The sequence below is a fragment of the Nicotiana attenuata genome, chromosome 1, assembly GCF_001879085.1.
Source record: "Nicotiana attenuata strain UT chromosome 1, NIATTr2, whole genome shotgun sequence".
In the NCBI taxonomy this organism is placed as follows: Eukaryota; Viridiplantae; Streptophyta; class Magnoliopsida; order Solanales; family Solanaceae; genus Nicotiana; species Nicotiana attenuata.
Window position 1 is genome coordinate 73,789,831 of NC_031989.1, and position 16,091 is coordinate 73,805,921.

The following is a 16,091-nucleotide window of genomic DNA, read 5'->3' on the forward strand; positions in this document are numbered from 1 at the left end:
AATTTTATAGAGAAGTAGAAATGGTTCTTCTTATATCAAACTAAAATGAACTTGGCACTTTTCAAGAGAAAAATAAATTGTATTTAAAGTAGAAATATAATATTTTTAAAATTTAAAAAGTAAATAGAAAGGGGTAAAAATAATTCCTAAATTTTTGTTCGATAAGCAGTAGAATTGCCGAAAAAAATTCCGTGAACAAAGTAGTTAGAATTTTTATTTTAATAAAGTCTTTTTTTCTTTTATTTACGTTTATGATAATTTGGCATTTAAAATAATTTATTTCTTAAAAGATATATTTCTCCTTGTAATCAACTTAGATTTTAGGAATTGAAAAAAAATCTAGTTCTTGAAAATGTTTATCATTTATTTATGCTAGGAATTTAAGAAATGTATTATTTTACTTTTCTTTGATTTACATTAGAAATTTTAGAAATGTTGATCACGCCCAACTATGCCTTATAAAAAGGACAATGCGGACGTTGCAAATATAACCTGAGTATTGTGCCCAGAGTCGAATCCACAGAGAATTAACCTATCAATCACTATCTTTAGACCTACTAAACTCTTTAGAATCAATTTCCCAAACATTGAGAATCACAGTTGATGGTGGTTTTTTTAATAACTAAGATTAACAGTAACTAATAACTGCAAATTAAAGATGCTAAGCTGTAAACAATAATGAGAAAGCGCTAAGGTACCGTTTCCCTATTGATGGAATTCCTTCTGTTTATGTTTCATACAAATTCACCAACACATTCTATCAATCATGAATGCTCTTCTTACCGTAAATCTCTCCCGAGTAATCACAGAAATTTACTAAATGCACTCTCCCGAGATACACTAGCTAGCTTTATTTATCACAGTTCACTTAAGATTGCACCCAAGGCTTTGTTATTCCTAATCCCGCCTTTAAACCCGCAGTTATAGATCCCTCTTGTACTTTGGGAATGGTTTTGTTCAACATTCACCTAAATATGCACTCTCTCCCGAGTTATGCACACTAAATAGGCACAACTAATTGAGGATCCTGTCAATTAACTACAACAAACACGTAGTTGAACAAATAGAAATTAAACTGGCAAACTGTATTCACATAAACAAGAAGTTCATCCCTCAATAGGTTCCATCAAAACCCTAGACAAAAGATTTAGCTGCTCATGACTATGGGTAAATAAACTAGAATAATATTCATAATCAAATTGCAAGAAAAATTAAAGAAGAAGAAGATATGATGTTTTAGGTGATCTCTCACAATTGTTTTGCTTGCTAAAATATTCTCCAATACAATCCCTGCCTCCTTTGGGCGAAGTCTAGTATTTAAAATAGGGTTTTGGGCTAAAAATCCCGTGTTTTGCACTTAAGTCCCTGAACTTTTCCGCCTCTGCCGCGGTTCTGCCGCGGTCGCGGTCAAACCGCGGCCACACACCTTCTCTGAATCTCAACTTGTCCGCGACAGTCTTCTACCGCGGTCGCGGTGGAACCGCGGCAGTCCTTCTTCAGGCCTGGCTTGAGCTGATTCGCTTGGTTCACTTGGCAGAATTTTACGATTGGCCTCTTTTTCTCCATATTTGATCCCAAAAGTACTCCATAGCCTTCTCTTGTCATATATCACCTGCAAAGCATGAAAAACACTAATCAGAGCATTTTGTTATCACTTTTATCATCAAAACTATACAAGAAGGTGGTTCTTTAGGGCCTAATTATAGTTAAATTCACCTATTATCATCGACTTATCTATATATTTTCAATGAATTTCAACTATACCCATTGAAAAAGTTCCTTTTTTGTTTAGATTTTTGGAATATTTGTATAGATTTTTGTATTTCATCACCTTATTTGCTACCCCGTTCATGAAATTTCTTTTCCGTCTTGTATCTAATGTTGCTAATCACACTTAAAAATATGAAAGGTGATTTTTGCATGTGTTCTTTGAGAGAAAGAATCCTATTATTTGGTTTTTCAATTTTTGTTGGCTAGTTTTGGTAAGTCTATGACTAATGGCTAGAGGTTGGTAAGTTGAGATTTATTTGGGACATCTGTGTAAGTTTCCCAATCATTAATTCTTGTTTTGTGACCCTGAAATGCCAACAAACGATGTTAGTCATGGCGATGCATGGCGGTATCATTCACTAGGCCGTTTCTGATAAACCCACAAAAATTTAGGTCAATTGGACACAGTCAACTTTTTGAGCACCATAGGATCCAAGTGGCCGTGCATAGCACGGATAGGTTCTATGTGACCATATATAGTATTCTAAATTCTCGTGACCACGAAACACAAAAAAAGATGCTAGTCATAGTGAGTATTGCACACAATGTAGTATCTGTTGATTCCGTCAATTTTTAGGCCAATTAGAGCCTGTCAATAATATTTAGAAAAATCATCATGCATATACACATACGAAAAAATTGACATAATAATTAATTCCTATTTTATGACCCCGAAACGCCAAAAAATAATATTAGTCATAGTGAGTATTTCTCACGAGAGCATATCTGATGGATCTACCAATTTTTAGGTCAATCGGAATCCATCGACCAAATTCAAAAAAAATTATCATGTATATAAACACACGTAAAATATAGACATAATCATTAATTCCTGTTTGATGACCCGAAACGCCAAAAAAAGATGTTCGTCATGGCGAAGCATGACGAGTATTAGTCACTAGGCCGTTTTTTACGGATCCGCTAAATTTCAGGTTAATCGGAGTCCGTCAACTTTTCAGTACGGCAGGATCCAAGTGGCTATGCATAGCACATATAGGTTTCATGTGGTCGCGCATAGTATTTTTATGATCCCGAAACGCTAAAAAACGATGCTAGTCATGACGAGTATTGCTTACAATTTTACGCTAGTCCGATAGTTTCACTAATTCTTATGCCAATCACAGTCCGTCAATCAAATTCAGGAAAATTCTCATGTCTATAGCCATACAAAAAAAAGATATAATTATCGAGTCATATTTTATAACCTCGAAATGCCAAAAAATTACATTAGTCATGGTGAGTATTGCTCACAAGACCGTATCCAATAGATCCACCAATTTTAGGTCAATCGGAGTCCGTCAACCAAATTCAGAAAAATCATCATGTATATAAACACAAAAAAAAATGGACATAATCATTAATTTCTATTTCATGACCCAGAAATACCAAAAAATGATATTAGTCTCGATGAGGCATGGTGAGTAGTATTCACTAGGCCATTTTCGATGGACCCACCAAATTTCAGGTAATCGAATTTCGTCAATTTTTTGAGCATCGACGGGATCTAGTGGCCGTGCATAGCATAAGTAGATTCTATATGGACAAACATGGTATTCTTATGATCCCGAAATGCCAAAAAAGACGCTATTTATAGTAAGTATTGCTCACAAAACAGTATTCATTGGTTCCACTAATTTTTAGGTAAATTGGAGTCTGTAAATAAAATTCAGATTAATCATGTATATACACACATGAAAAATGGACATTATAACTAAATCCTATTTTATGACCCCGAAACGCTAAAAAATTATATTAGTCATGGTGAGTATTACTCACAAGACCATATCCCGTGGATCCGCCAATCTTTAGGCCAATCGGACTCCGTCAATCAAATTCAGAAAAAGTTATCATGTATATAGAACATACAAAAAAAGGACATAATCATTAATTTCTGTTTTATGATCACGAAATGCTAGAAAACGACATAAGTCATGGCGATGATTGCTCACAAGACCGTATCCGATGGATCTACCAATTTTTGTATTAAGCGAAGTCTGTTAATCAAATTTGGAAAAGTTATCACGTATATAAACACACAAAAATAGACATAATCATTAATTCCTGTTTCATGACCCCGAAACAAAAAAAAAATATTAGTCATGACAAAACATGGTGAATATTAAACAGTAGGTCGTTTCCGATTGACCCACCAAATTTTAGGTCAATCAGAATTTGTCAACTTTTTTAGCACAGTAGGAACCAAATGGCCATACATTCATGAGTAGATTTCATATGGCCGTATATAACATTCTTATGACCTCGAAATGCCAAAAATAATGCTAGTCATGGCAGTATTGCTCACAAGGCAATATTCGATGGTTCCACTAATCTCTGGTCAATCAGAGTCCGTCAACCAAATTTAAAAAAATATCATGTATATACACAAAAAAAAGATTGGCATAATTATTAATTCCTTTTTTATGACCGTGAAATACCATAAAACGATATTAGTCATGGTTAGTATTGTTCATAAGACTGTATCCAATGGATCCACCAATATTTAGGCCGATCGGAGTTCGTCAACCATCGTCAACCAAATTCAAAAAATCATCATGTATATAAACACACCGAAAAATATACATAATCATTAAGTCTTGTTTTATGATCCCAAAATACCGAAAATGATGTTAGTCATGGAGAGTATTGTTCACAAGATCGTATCTGATGGATCTACAAATTTTTACACCAATCGGTCCGTCAACCAAATTCAAAAAAAATTATCATGTATATACACACACGAAAAAATTATCATAATTATTAATTATTATTTTATGATCCAAAAATACCAAAAAAATTATATTAGTCATGGTGAGTATTGCTCATAAAACAGTATCAGATGGATCCACCAATTTTAAGGTCAATTGGCGTCCGTCAATTAAATTCAAGAAAATCATCATGTATATAAACACACAAAAAAACAAACATAATCACTAATTCATGTTTTATGGTCCGAAAATATTAAAAAACGATGTTAGTCATGGCGAAGCATGTCGATATTAGTCACTAGGCCGTTTCCGATGGACCCACCATATTTCAGGTCAATCGCCATCAACTTTTTGAGCATTGGTAGGATCCAAGTAGCCGTGCTTAGCACGAGTAACTTCCATATGGCCGTGCATAGTATTCTTATGACCCCGAAATGCCAAACAACGACGCTAGTCACGGTGAAATAGCTCACAACGCGGTATCCGATAGTTCCACCAATTTTTAGGCCAATCAGGGTTCGCTCTACGAAAAAATAAACATAATCAATAATTCCTGTTTTATGTGACCGTGCATAGTATTCTTATGATCCCGAAACGAATATGAAAAGTAGTTCCTTTTTTGCTTCTGTTCTTTCTTCGAGTTCAATTGATGAGTTAGGAAAAAATTTCGAAAGATAAGTTCTTTTTTTTTTTTTTTAAATTCGTTTTCGCAAAGATAAGTTATACTAACACACGGGAAGTCCCTTCTCCGTGAATCCAACCCTTTTCAACTTTGTACAGTCGATCAACTTACATCATCAGATCAAGTCCGTTTCAAGCTAAGGATGAGCTAATCGGGTAAATATGCACTAAACATGCAAACCAGATGGCTGTTGATGCTATTAGATGATGCATTTGCCTAACAGCTTGTTTGAATGGTTGTTACCTATCGTATCGTATTGTTACTTTAAATACATTATTTGTTTTGATTGTTACTTAAATTTTATTGTATCGTATCGTTAAATCCGTCATTACGTAACGATGAACGACCGATTTAGTGTGGTCGCGTCGTTTCCTTGTAATTTTCTCTTAATCTCACCCTTCATTATTATTAAATAATTTTATTTTATCATTTACCCTACCTTTTTATATACCGTATTACAATTTTTCTTTATAATATTGCAAGTTTATTCATCATATCACGGGTGTGTGATACCATGAAACGACACCAAAACGACACAATCCATCCAAACATTGTATTCATCAAACGATACAGTACAATAAAAAACAATACGATACGATACATTATGAAACGATACGTTACAACCATCCAAACAAGCTGTAAGAAGTCAATAATCTACCTAGAAAACATATCATCCAAGATCCTGCTGAAGGAAACCAAGTGGTTAGTGGACATTAGAGAAAAATAAGAAAGCAAAAGAGCTTCTCGCACATAAATTTTCAACACCCAAGAAAGTGTATAAGTCTCGAGATGAAGAAGAAAGAGATACATGGAAGACCAAAAAGCCCAGTACATTTTGCTTGACGGGCAATTTAACAAGCACTCAAGAACTTTAATCAGCTATTTCGCCTAGATCAGTATTTACATGAAAATCAATTCACAGTCAAAAAATTGCCAACATTTACAAGAGAAGTTTGTTGATTCTTCATGCCTTGAGTTGCGCATAGATTGATGTACGAACTGCATGATGAGGAGACAAACATTTTCCATTTACAAGAACTTGTTCCACAAAATCCACTCGTACTGATTTGAATTGGTAGAGCTGTATTCAAAATTAACTTCTTGTTGAGGATGAGAATTTGAACAAAATATTGTGAAAACACATGTAAAAGACAACTGGTTAGTACATGCGCCATAAAATTATTCCAGCCTAAACCATCTTGTGCAATACCACTCACATGCCAAAAGTGGCAATCTTCATTCCAGAATCCGGAAGAAACTAGTTCATTGCTGTTCAACTTCAAAAGTTGCTAAATTACATGGTTCACATTCCCTCTATTTAAAGACAGCTTCTATAAATATATTCATAAAGACAGAATGACATTCCAATGGATTCTCTCACTCGTAATTGGTGGAAATGTTGGCAATATTATACCCTCGTTGGAGAAGGATCAGTATACTAGGAGCTCAAAGAAAGACAACGAACTCAGTAATCCTTTCTTGCTTTCATTTTTTCTTTCTTTCTACTTCTGGCAATTGGAAGAGGTGATTAGAATTAAGGTTATCCACGGCTGGCTCAGAAATTTTTGCTTTTAACTGTATCCTATGCTACAAATTTCCACAATCTAGCTATAGCAGCAGAGGGTGTGAACAGGGAGGAACCGGGCCAGTCGTGGTGGTTGAACTGGGTTCGGAACTAAGTGTGGGTGGCTGGCTAGAGTTGAGTGGTGTGGCTGGCTAGAGTTGAGTGGTGTGGCTGGCTGGCTAGAGTTCAGTGGGTAAGTAGGATTTTGAATTTAACATGAACGGTAAACAAGGGGAGGCCGAGTTTCAAGCATTTTCTCTCTAGTATAATTATAACAATTACCAAAATATATACCTCTTGGAACACAAGCACATAGCCGCCATGGGTGGCTAAAACTAAATTTCAGAAAAAAAGAGCTCAAGCTCTTCTTTTTTTAGTTCCATTGAGAAAGTTCTTTTTATAAAAGGACACCACTCTAAGATACCGCTAAAACCCCCAGGATATGGCTTGCAGATGCGATTATGAATAAAACCAGATCGAACTATTAAACTGTCAATGGACAAAGCCAGAATATTGGCCGCAACGAACGGATGGCCAGGACCAAGAAGCTTTTGATAGAGAAGAACTTCTGACATTTCCAAAATAAATAGAACTAAATTGCAACTACTGCATAATAACATAAATAATTACCTTTCCTTTCCAAGAAAAATCTACAAAACGGTTGAAAGGCTCCAATAAGGTGACCTGATCTCCTTCTTTAATCTGTCAGTAGGAGTAAATTATACTTGAATTAAGTGATAATTTAAGGGAAGCTTGGGGAAAAGGATCAAAGCAACCCAAAAGCGTCTAGTTACTTCCATAAGTTCGGGTAAAATAGAGTTGTCATGGTTAGTTCTACATTCACCAATTCTCCCTCTCAAAAATTAATACATTATGGGCTCTACATGTTATATTCTGCTAATTTAATCTGTTTATTCCGAGTCAATGCAGGATATAGGAGGCGATACATTCACAATCTTGAAGTAAGGAACACTTAATGAATGTATTCACTTTATCGAATCTGGGGTAGATAAAGTGTGGATCAAAATCGAATCTTGAATGATGCATTCACTTTTTTACATTAATGCAAAGAACAAGCCTTATTAGGGATTCTTCTTGAAGATGTCTGAAGCAGAAAATGAAAAACTTAAATGGCGGTGCTCCAACATTCAGTAATACTATTGGAGGCAGTCAATGAAATAGACTGTTCAGGCTCATGGTTAATCCAGCTATATAACATTTTCTTTATCTATGTTATGAGAGGCCAAGGTATTTCTGAAATACGATACCTACACTTCAACTAATACTTCCTCCAAGAAGGAAAAGTGAAATGAGAAAAAAATTTATATTAATTATCAGGCATATTGCTACTGCTGCTGTTAAGCACAAACAAGGACATGAATATCAACCTCTTTTAGCTTATAGCTTTTTGGTGTACCCACAAAGTTCTTTATACATAGATGATTGGGGGGCATTCATAGAAAACCATGTCTTTTTGTAAAGGTCTTCTATTTTTTGGTATACTTTTTGTATACAGCCATCTTTTGTCTTTTGTTTTAATGAAATTTATTACTTTATAAAAAAGAGGGACATGAATATCAAAAAATGTTGGTTGCTTAACTTGCCTCTGTTTTTTCAATATACGAAACAAGATCCCCAATCTCATGAATTGAGTAACACAAACAAAGAACTGTATGAAAAGACATTAAACAACTCAGGATGACTTACAGCATCACTGCGAATACCATACACCGAAATTACATAAAACGTGTGACTGGAATCAGATAGCACGTAGTACCTGCGCAATACAAGTACAAGTTCAAAAATCAGTTTATAATGTCATCATTTGCAAGGGGAACAAATAATGAGCAAAGTGATAAAAAGATGAACTACTCTAGGTACGTAGAAACCAAGGTAACTTACAATGGAGCTAAACTTTCATTCTTAGCGAAGAACAGAACTTTTCCTATGATTGCATATCCTTTATTAAGACCTTCAGATAGGCGATCCATGGTTGCTCTTTTGTATGAAGGGCTCACTGCAAGAAGTTCCTCTGTTAAGACCTCCATCCATAATGAGGATGATCAACTATCGAACTCTTTTGTTAACTAAGAAGATGAATAAAAATCCTTACAATCAACTGTAGCAAGTGATGATGATAGGGAAGAAAGCCGCTTAGCCTTACTCTGACCCTGAGAGAGAGGACCAAATCATTCGACATTCTTCAAACATCATGCATGATAGATGTTCTATAAACCCAATAGAAGTGTTTGGCACAAATAGATTCAGAATTGTACACTTGTTTTCCCCTCTTGTAAGAGTAATACCTTAACAGTTCTACAATAGCTCGAAAACATGCAAGAGATGAAGAAACCAGTGTTATCAAAGGCAAAAAGCGCAAAAGCTCTAAGGTCCGTTGGGGCTTTAAGCGCAAAGCGTAAATAAAGCGTGGGCTTTAATGAAAAAAGGTACAACGGGAGAAAAAGTAAAAATATGCATGTAGCCCAAGACTAATCATTATAAGCACGAATAACAAATATATGGACAAAGAAACTGGAAAAAAAAAATCACGATAAAGTGAAATATCAATTGTTTAAAGTCGCCTTTTCAGGATTACACTCACTGGCAAGGAAAAGTATGTCTTAGAGCTTTGACGCGACACTAAAGTGCCCACAAAGTGAGGCGAAGCGCTCAACGTGTTTTGAGCCTCGCTTCAGGGCTTAAGCGCGCTTCAAGCGCGTCATTGCAACACCGGAAGAAACAACTAATTTTGGATGAATACCTACCAGTACAATCAGTAAAAATGGAGACTCACTCAATCCATTAAGTGGGTAAACTGGATAGATCAGTAGGTCAAACGTAGCCAATTCTCGGTTGATTTTACTTAGCAACTTGTAGTACCCTGAATGCTTAAACCTCGTCTTGACACTAGCACATCATCAAGCCTAAAGCCTTCTCTAACTAACTGTTGTTTGTTAGTAAGTTCCCCTTTTTCCTGAACTGCTTTCACCTAATCATCTAACTAAGAAAGACCGGAAATAATTTGAATTGGAGAAAATTTTCACTGAATGCGGTGCAACCAGATTAAGATATCCACTGCGAACTACTTATCAAAAAAAAAATACCCACTGCCAACTTCCCTTTCAAACAACTCTTGCTTCTGCATAACCTCAGCTGTCTATAATCAGTTTCCTAGCAACCTTTTGGAGCCTTCTTGTCATACAAATTTCACATGACATATTTGTCTCCCCTTGCTACCATTAGCCAGAATACTTTTGTTAGACGTCGAGTGGAAGTCAGAAGCATCTAAAAGATTGCCATATCTAACATTTTATTGCCTCAGAAAAGGGACGTTTTTGTAATAAGCAAGTCAGGTGTCATAAGTTGCAAAAAGCCTCACCCATCTGTTCCATATCGACAACATATGATATGTCTAAAAGCATAGAAAATTTATCAAATTCCCTTCTTTTTTTTTCGGGAAGAGTCCTATATGAATGCTTCATAACTCCACATGTCACAAGTCAGACAAGAAAAATCAGATGAGGAACTACAACTCTGACACATTTTATGCCCAGAACCATGCATTTCTGAATCAAAATAATGAAGAATTTCTTTAAGACTCTACTCTAATTCTGCCAGCCATGATTTCCTAAATGCTAGCCAAAATAAAACAAAAGATCACTTGCAAATGCTTTAAGTAATCTAGAACCAAAATAATCTTACCCGAAGCAAATAGTCTAATTTATCAAGGAGCACAACCATCATTCTTGCATCCTCCATAGCATTAAGACCAGGATCCATCAATGCAGCAGCTTCAAATCCAGTAAGAGCCCTCTCGTAATTCTCCAGATATTTGTTCACCTTTAAGAATCAAATTAGATCCATCCAAGCATTTATTGTACAAAATATGGAGAGGAAAATGAAGAAATCATCTAATACATCATTGTGTATGCAGTTCTAGATTTAAAAAAGAAGAAAGGTAAATTTCATTAGATAGGCTCCATATCTTGCATACAATGCTCAAGCCAAGAAGATAGGATGAGTATACGCACAGGAAAAGCTTTGTATAGGTGATAGATCTTAACAAATCATTTTCTAACCACAAAGAGAAGAAGAAAAAACATGAAGAGAGAGCCACCAATTCAGTAGGAAAACGGACAAGTTCAATGTTTGACAATTTTTTTTATTTATTACCATTTGAAGTTGCAGGCTTATGCTTTCTGATGGATTATCTTGAAACTACATCAATTACGCACCCATCGATATCTGCATACATTGAGAAGATTTTTAAAAATATTCTCTCCTTAAAATGCCGATATGATTCCTACAGTGAAAAAGGTGATAGGACTTCAAGAAGGAAAAAAAGAAGGGATTAATGAGGGAAATCACATTCGTTTTTGCTCAAAAGATAATTTACTATTCTTCACTCCAAAGCTCTAGTGTGTTCTGTAAATCGACAATTCTCCTTGCTCATGAAGTTCCCTGCATCAACCAACTTCTGTCTTTATTGTAAAGTTTCTCATTCCTTGGATTTTGAGAGATCAATATACACCCTTTCTTTTCTTTCTTTTTTTCTCCTTTTCTCCTAACCAGTTCAGTATACATTCTACTCATAAATCTCAAATGCAAATAGAACCATGGTCATAGAGAGGCATTGATGCCACCATTAGAATGAATCAAGGGGATACTTCTGATAGATGGAAGAAGCAGAATTAAAAATAAAGAAAAATCTAGAAAAGATAGATATGAAATATATCCCTTATTTTCTGCAGACTGAAGCTGACCAATTGATACAGGTTTCTCAACATGTACAATCTCATCAAGGGACACTTTCCCTATCTAATTTTCTTATTCTTTAGTTTCCCTTTTCTTGGTGTACCAATTATAGTAATGATAATAACAATATAATTATAAATATGAGGCAATCAGTGGCAATCACAACCAAACTTCAACAACAACAACAACAAACTCAGTGCAATCCCACAATCACAACAAAACTTCTAACAGAAAACAAGTGAGTCAAGAAAGGCCGTTTTTGCTATAATGTTTCTGAGATGTTCTCAAAGAATCTCATACTAAGTTTTTTGATAATTAAATAATTTCATTAAAAGAAGGGGAGAACCCCGTATACAAGCTGTATACTAAAAAGGGAGAACCTACACCAAGATATGGTTCTCAACGAAGGAAACTAATTCATCTAATAGAAAAAGACACACCTCATAGGTACACCAAAAAGAAACTAGAGACAAAAGACTAATTTGCAACTTTATGAAGTCTAGCTCAACTCCAAAAACTCTCGTACTAAGTTATTATATCACAGAATAAATCAGTAGGGAGGATCGGTTATAAGCCTTACAGTGGCACAGTTGTAATACAGATCAGGGTTTGACTTCATTTTTTCATCTCTTTCCTGAAAAGGGTCCCAGAATTAGAAGAGGTTCCAAGTTTATAAAGAAAACATGGAAGATAACAGGCTTAGAAGAATCAACACACTGCTGATAAATCTGAAGGTCATGAGAAAGATGATAAGAGGGCAGGTGCAGACTCCAAGAGATGCATTTTAGGAGAAGCTTTATACAGAAGTCAAATTGACAAATGCATACTTACAGCATTCTGGTATGCTTTTAATGACTGTAGAAGCTTATTGTGATCCCATGCTCCCGTCACAAAAAAAGAAGTGAGAAATGCATTTCCTAGGTTATCTGTCAAAAAAGATGGAAGCTACACTAGTCAAAAAAAGAAAAGGAAGATGAACACTCATTGAAGAAATTTGAATTTGGATGCATAAAGTGTGGGTTATGGTTCATCTATCAGGAGATAGATGAATATGAGTATAGCAGAAATTTAGCAGCACAGGATACTGAAGTAACCATAGGTGAAAAGTGAAGCGTATACAAGAACTAAATTTATTTAGTTGCTATGCCTTGATCATTGAGTGCTTACAGAAATTATCTTTTACTTCTAAATTAAAGCATGCTTTAGATACAGACAAACATCGACTCAATTTCATTGACAAGCACTAGGTAAAAGGATAATTAAGAAGCAAGTAGTGATTAAGTAATGAATGTTCAAAACAACATATCGAGGGATATCAGAGCTAAGTAATTGAGGAAGTGTCTCCTTTAACTAGAGCCCATCTGCAATCTTACACCAAGAATATCCATCCTTGACATCCAAAGTGATCGCTTCCCTGGCATGTTTAATACTTTCATCAACAACTTCTTCAGGATTTTCAGCATCTGCAAAGTAAACATAAAATCAGATGAGCAGAGTAGGATCAGCCTCTCAGGAAAAAGAATATCAGGAGAGATGTTAACTTTTCTTCATAAGCAAATAATTTAATAGAGAAAAGAAAACTTAAATATACATTCTTCAAAATTAAGATAATACTCTAAAAGGTAGGAATCACGAAGAAGACTGTTACTTGTACTAGAACGCAATACATTCCCTCTGCACACAGTGTATCTGACCAATCCATGTTGCCATGAACACATCAGTAAGCATCTTTGTCTTGAATAAGATGCATTGGAAAGGACAACATAAGTTTCCCTTCTGGTTCTTCAGAACCAAAGTTTTTGCAACGGTTGTAAATCATCAGTAGAGCTACTTGTCTAAAGGGGGGAAATAAAGGAGTGAACTAATAGTTAAAAACAGGCATAGTTTCCATATAGTTTCCTTCCCTTTCACAACAGGCAGTTTAAGATTTGCAAACATCTAAACAATTGTTTGGTGAGTTTTAAATACTCAAATAACATCTGAAATTAGAGAAAATGATTACATTGTAATCAAAGGGGAAACCTTGTTTGTATTCATTCTTTCAGACATCCCTCAATTAAATGAAGAAGCACTTGATTTCAGTATTACTGTAACAGCCATTCACGAACATCAAGGATACAAGGAAGAACGCACAGGGTATTATATAATAAGCTACATTGAAAATAAGATCTCCCAATCATTAAAGTTTTTGTAGATTCAACATTTCAACCAGCTCCATTATAGCATTCTACAAAGTAATGTCTTCACTGACCAGTATATTGAATAAACTGGAAAATTGTGTTTAGGTTTTCCATTATCCAGCCACTTATAAAGCCACAAACTGATATTTCTGACACCACCTACTCTCAATTTGACCTTGTCAACGAACTAATTTTACGAGTTTAAATTTGCCTCCATAAAACAACCCCATAAAGTGCAAATAGAGGACTCAAATTTAGGGCTTGGAAGACATCGTCATTATCTTGGATGCCTCAATTTCTCTAGTCATCAGGTAAGTGATATTTGTGGGTTTCCCGGCAAATTACACGAGTCCGACAACACTAGCTTGAGTTTCTACTTAGAGTTTAATGTTCCTAGTACAATGACATGTCACCATCTTTGGAAAGGGAGAATTCTAGTCTACCATTTATTTAAGGCTAAATAATGCAATGTAGGCCATTCAGTTTAAAGTTTTTCATGGCTGTACCCAACTTCATTAGATTGATCACTCAGCAAAGGAAAGCCTTAATATGGTTACATTTCCTCCTATCTACTATTCAGTACTAGTATATGTGTACGTATGATGCTCATTAAGCACAAAAAAAGAAAATAGCATATATCAATATTCACCTTGGGCCAGTTTTCTTTCGAGCATTGATAGTTGACATAGAATATTCTTATTTGGACCCTGAAAAAATAAAAGATGAAGATATCTATCAACAAATGTAGACCTTTTATAGAAGACTTTACTATTGAAATCATTATAACCAAAGGAATAGCAGCATAAATGACCTTGCTAAGGGCAAATGTAAAGCAGTTTTTTGCTGCATTTAAATCTCCTTTCTTCCAAATGCAGTTACCTAGGCACAGCCAAGCATCAACAAGAGACGGATTCAACTTAACCTAAAAGGCAACAAATCAAAAACATCTCAAATAAGAATGCTACAAGCTAACTGGCAAAGCGTATACTATATATTTCAAGTTTTTAATAGCCGAAAAATCCCCGAGGCCAATGGCACATGGTTTGAAACTCGGTAAATAATGAGTCCACCCCTCTACCCATATCGGGCTTTTGTATGTGGCAGGGTTCGAACATGTGACGTGTGCGCATCTAACCCACACAACATCACAAGTCGCACTCTAACCACTAAACCAAAACCCTAGGAGCCTAAATGGCAGAGCATATTAGGGCATTAAATTAACATTCAAAATTTATCTTATTAACTCACTGCTTTGGACAAATGATCCTCTGCTTCTTTCTTATATACAGGAACTACATCAAGTACTTTGCCTCTTAAATACTCATAAGTTGCACGTTGAAGTGGCAATTTCCTCTTTTCTGCACAAATTTAACCACAAATCACAACAAACTGAACGCATTTGCTAATGATTCTCGAAAAGCAGCTCAAACAATACAATTAGCCAGTTAGTTAGTTACCTATAGGGATAGTATCGAGGATTTGAAGAGCGAGATCAGATTGGATTTGCAATTTGGAGACTCTCTCCTCCGGACTTAAGGGGAAATAGTTGTCGCGAAAGCTGTAAAGCTCATCGGCAGCTGCAGTTGCCTTGGCGAATAAATCCTCTCCGGCGACTTTTCCGGTCGAAATGCTCATCTCCGGCGATTCTGCTCGACGAAAAAGGAAGCGAAAGTTGGACTACCGAAAGCTAGGTGTATGATTTATCTCATCAGTATACTTTTACACTTAATTTTGTTAAGTTAATACTCATTTAGTTACCAAATGAGTAAAAACGTTTTGAATTTTTTTTGTCAAAAAATTAAGTTACCAAATTAGACTTACAATAAATAATTACATATAAATGTCATTTTAGTCTAGTAGTAATTTAAAACAATACTCTCATAGATGATATACTCATTAAATAAATAATAAAACAAGAACAGATGGTACAAACTCGATTAAATTTAAATTCGGGCCAAAAATTTATCTGGACACATAGTTCGTAAAATGGTTCGTGCATATTTGTTGTCACGAGCAACAAGATCAAGTCGGTAAGGATTAAAACTTCATTTCTATTTCTATGGTTGATGATCATAGAAGCCCATTTACCATTTCTATTCTATTTGTACAAATAGGATCAGAACTCCTTGAACTCCTTGCTTCGGAGGACGAATCTATCAAATTTGATCAATCACTAATGAGTAATGCTAGAGCCCGTTTGGATTGACTTTTAAGCACTTTTTGGAATGTTTGGCAAAAGAAAAAGCTGCTTAAAAAGTTTAAAAAATGCTATAAAAAATAAACAAAAGCCACAAGTTGGCTGACCCTAACTTCTCCATTTTTAGCTTAAAAGCCATTTTGTTTTGCTCAACGAAATTACTTATTTGTCCCTTATAACTTTTATTAATTCAAAATTACCCTCATAAAAATACCTAAAAGACGAATTTCTCCACTTT

General features: G+C 35.2%; 1 protein-coding gene across 1 annotated transcript; it reads right to left on the reverse strand.

The window, feature by feature from the left end:
* On the reverse strand, positions 5,844–15,378 carry LOC109228818 (tetratricopeptide repeat protein 5-like). The gene is made up of 13 exons (XM_019394047.1): positions 15,114–15,378; positions 14,905–15,014; positions 14,468–14,578; positions 14,306–14,363; positions 12,850–12,939; positions 12,308–12,402; positions 12,057–12,110; positions 10,424–10,561; positions 8,835–8,892; positions 8,624–8,738; positions 8,429–8,498; positions 7,352–7,423; positions 5,844–6,238 (listed from the first exon to the last, which is right to left on the reverse strand). Exons 1-13 carry the CDS (start codon positions 15,289–15,291, stop codon positions 6,122–6,124), a joined length of 1,266 nt encoding a protein of 421 aa, XP_019249592.1. The 5' UTR covers positions 15,292–15,378; the 3' UTR covers positions 5,844–6,121.

Excerpts from the sequence above, each read along its gene's own strand:
- LOC109228818 (XM_019394047.1), bottom strand. The coding sequence starts at position 15,291 with ATGAGCATTTCGACCGGAAAAGTCGCCGGAGAGGATTTATTCGCCAAG. Across the intron at positions 14,364-14,467 it reads TTACATTTGCCCTTAGCAAG|GGTCCAAATAAGAATATTCT; the intron begins GTCATTTATGCT and ends TTATTTTTTCAG. Across the intron at positions 10,562-12,056 it reads TGTATTACAACTGTGCCACT|GTGAACAAATATCTGGAGAA; the intron begins GTAAGGCTTATA and ends TGATTCTTAAAG.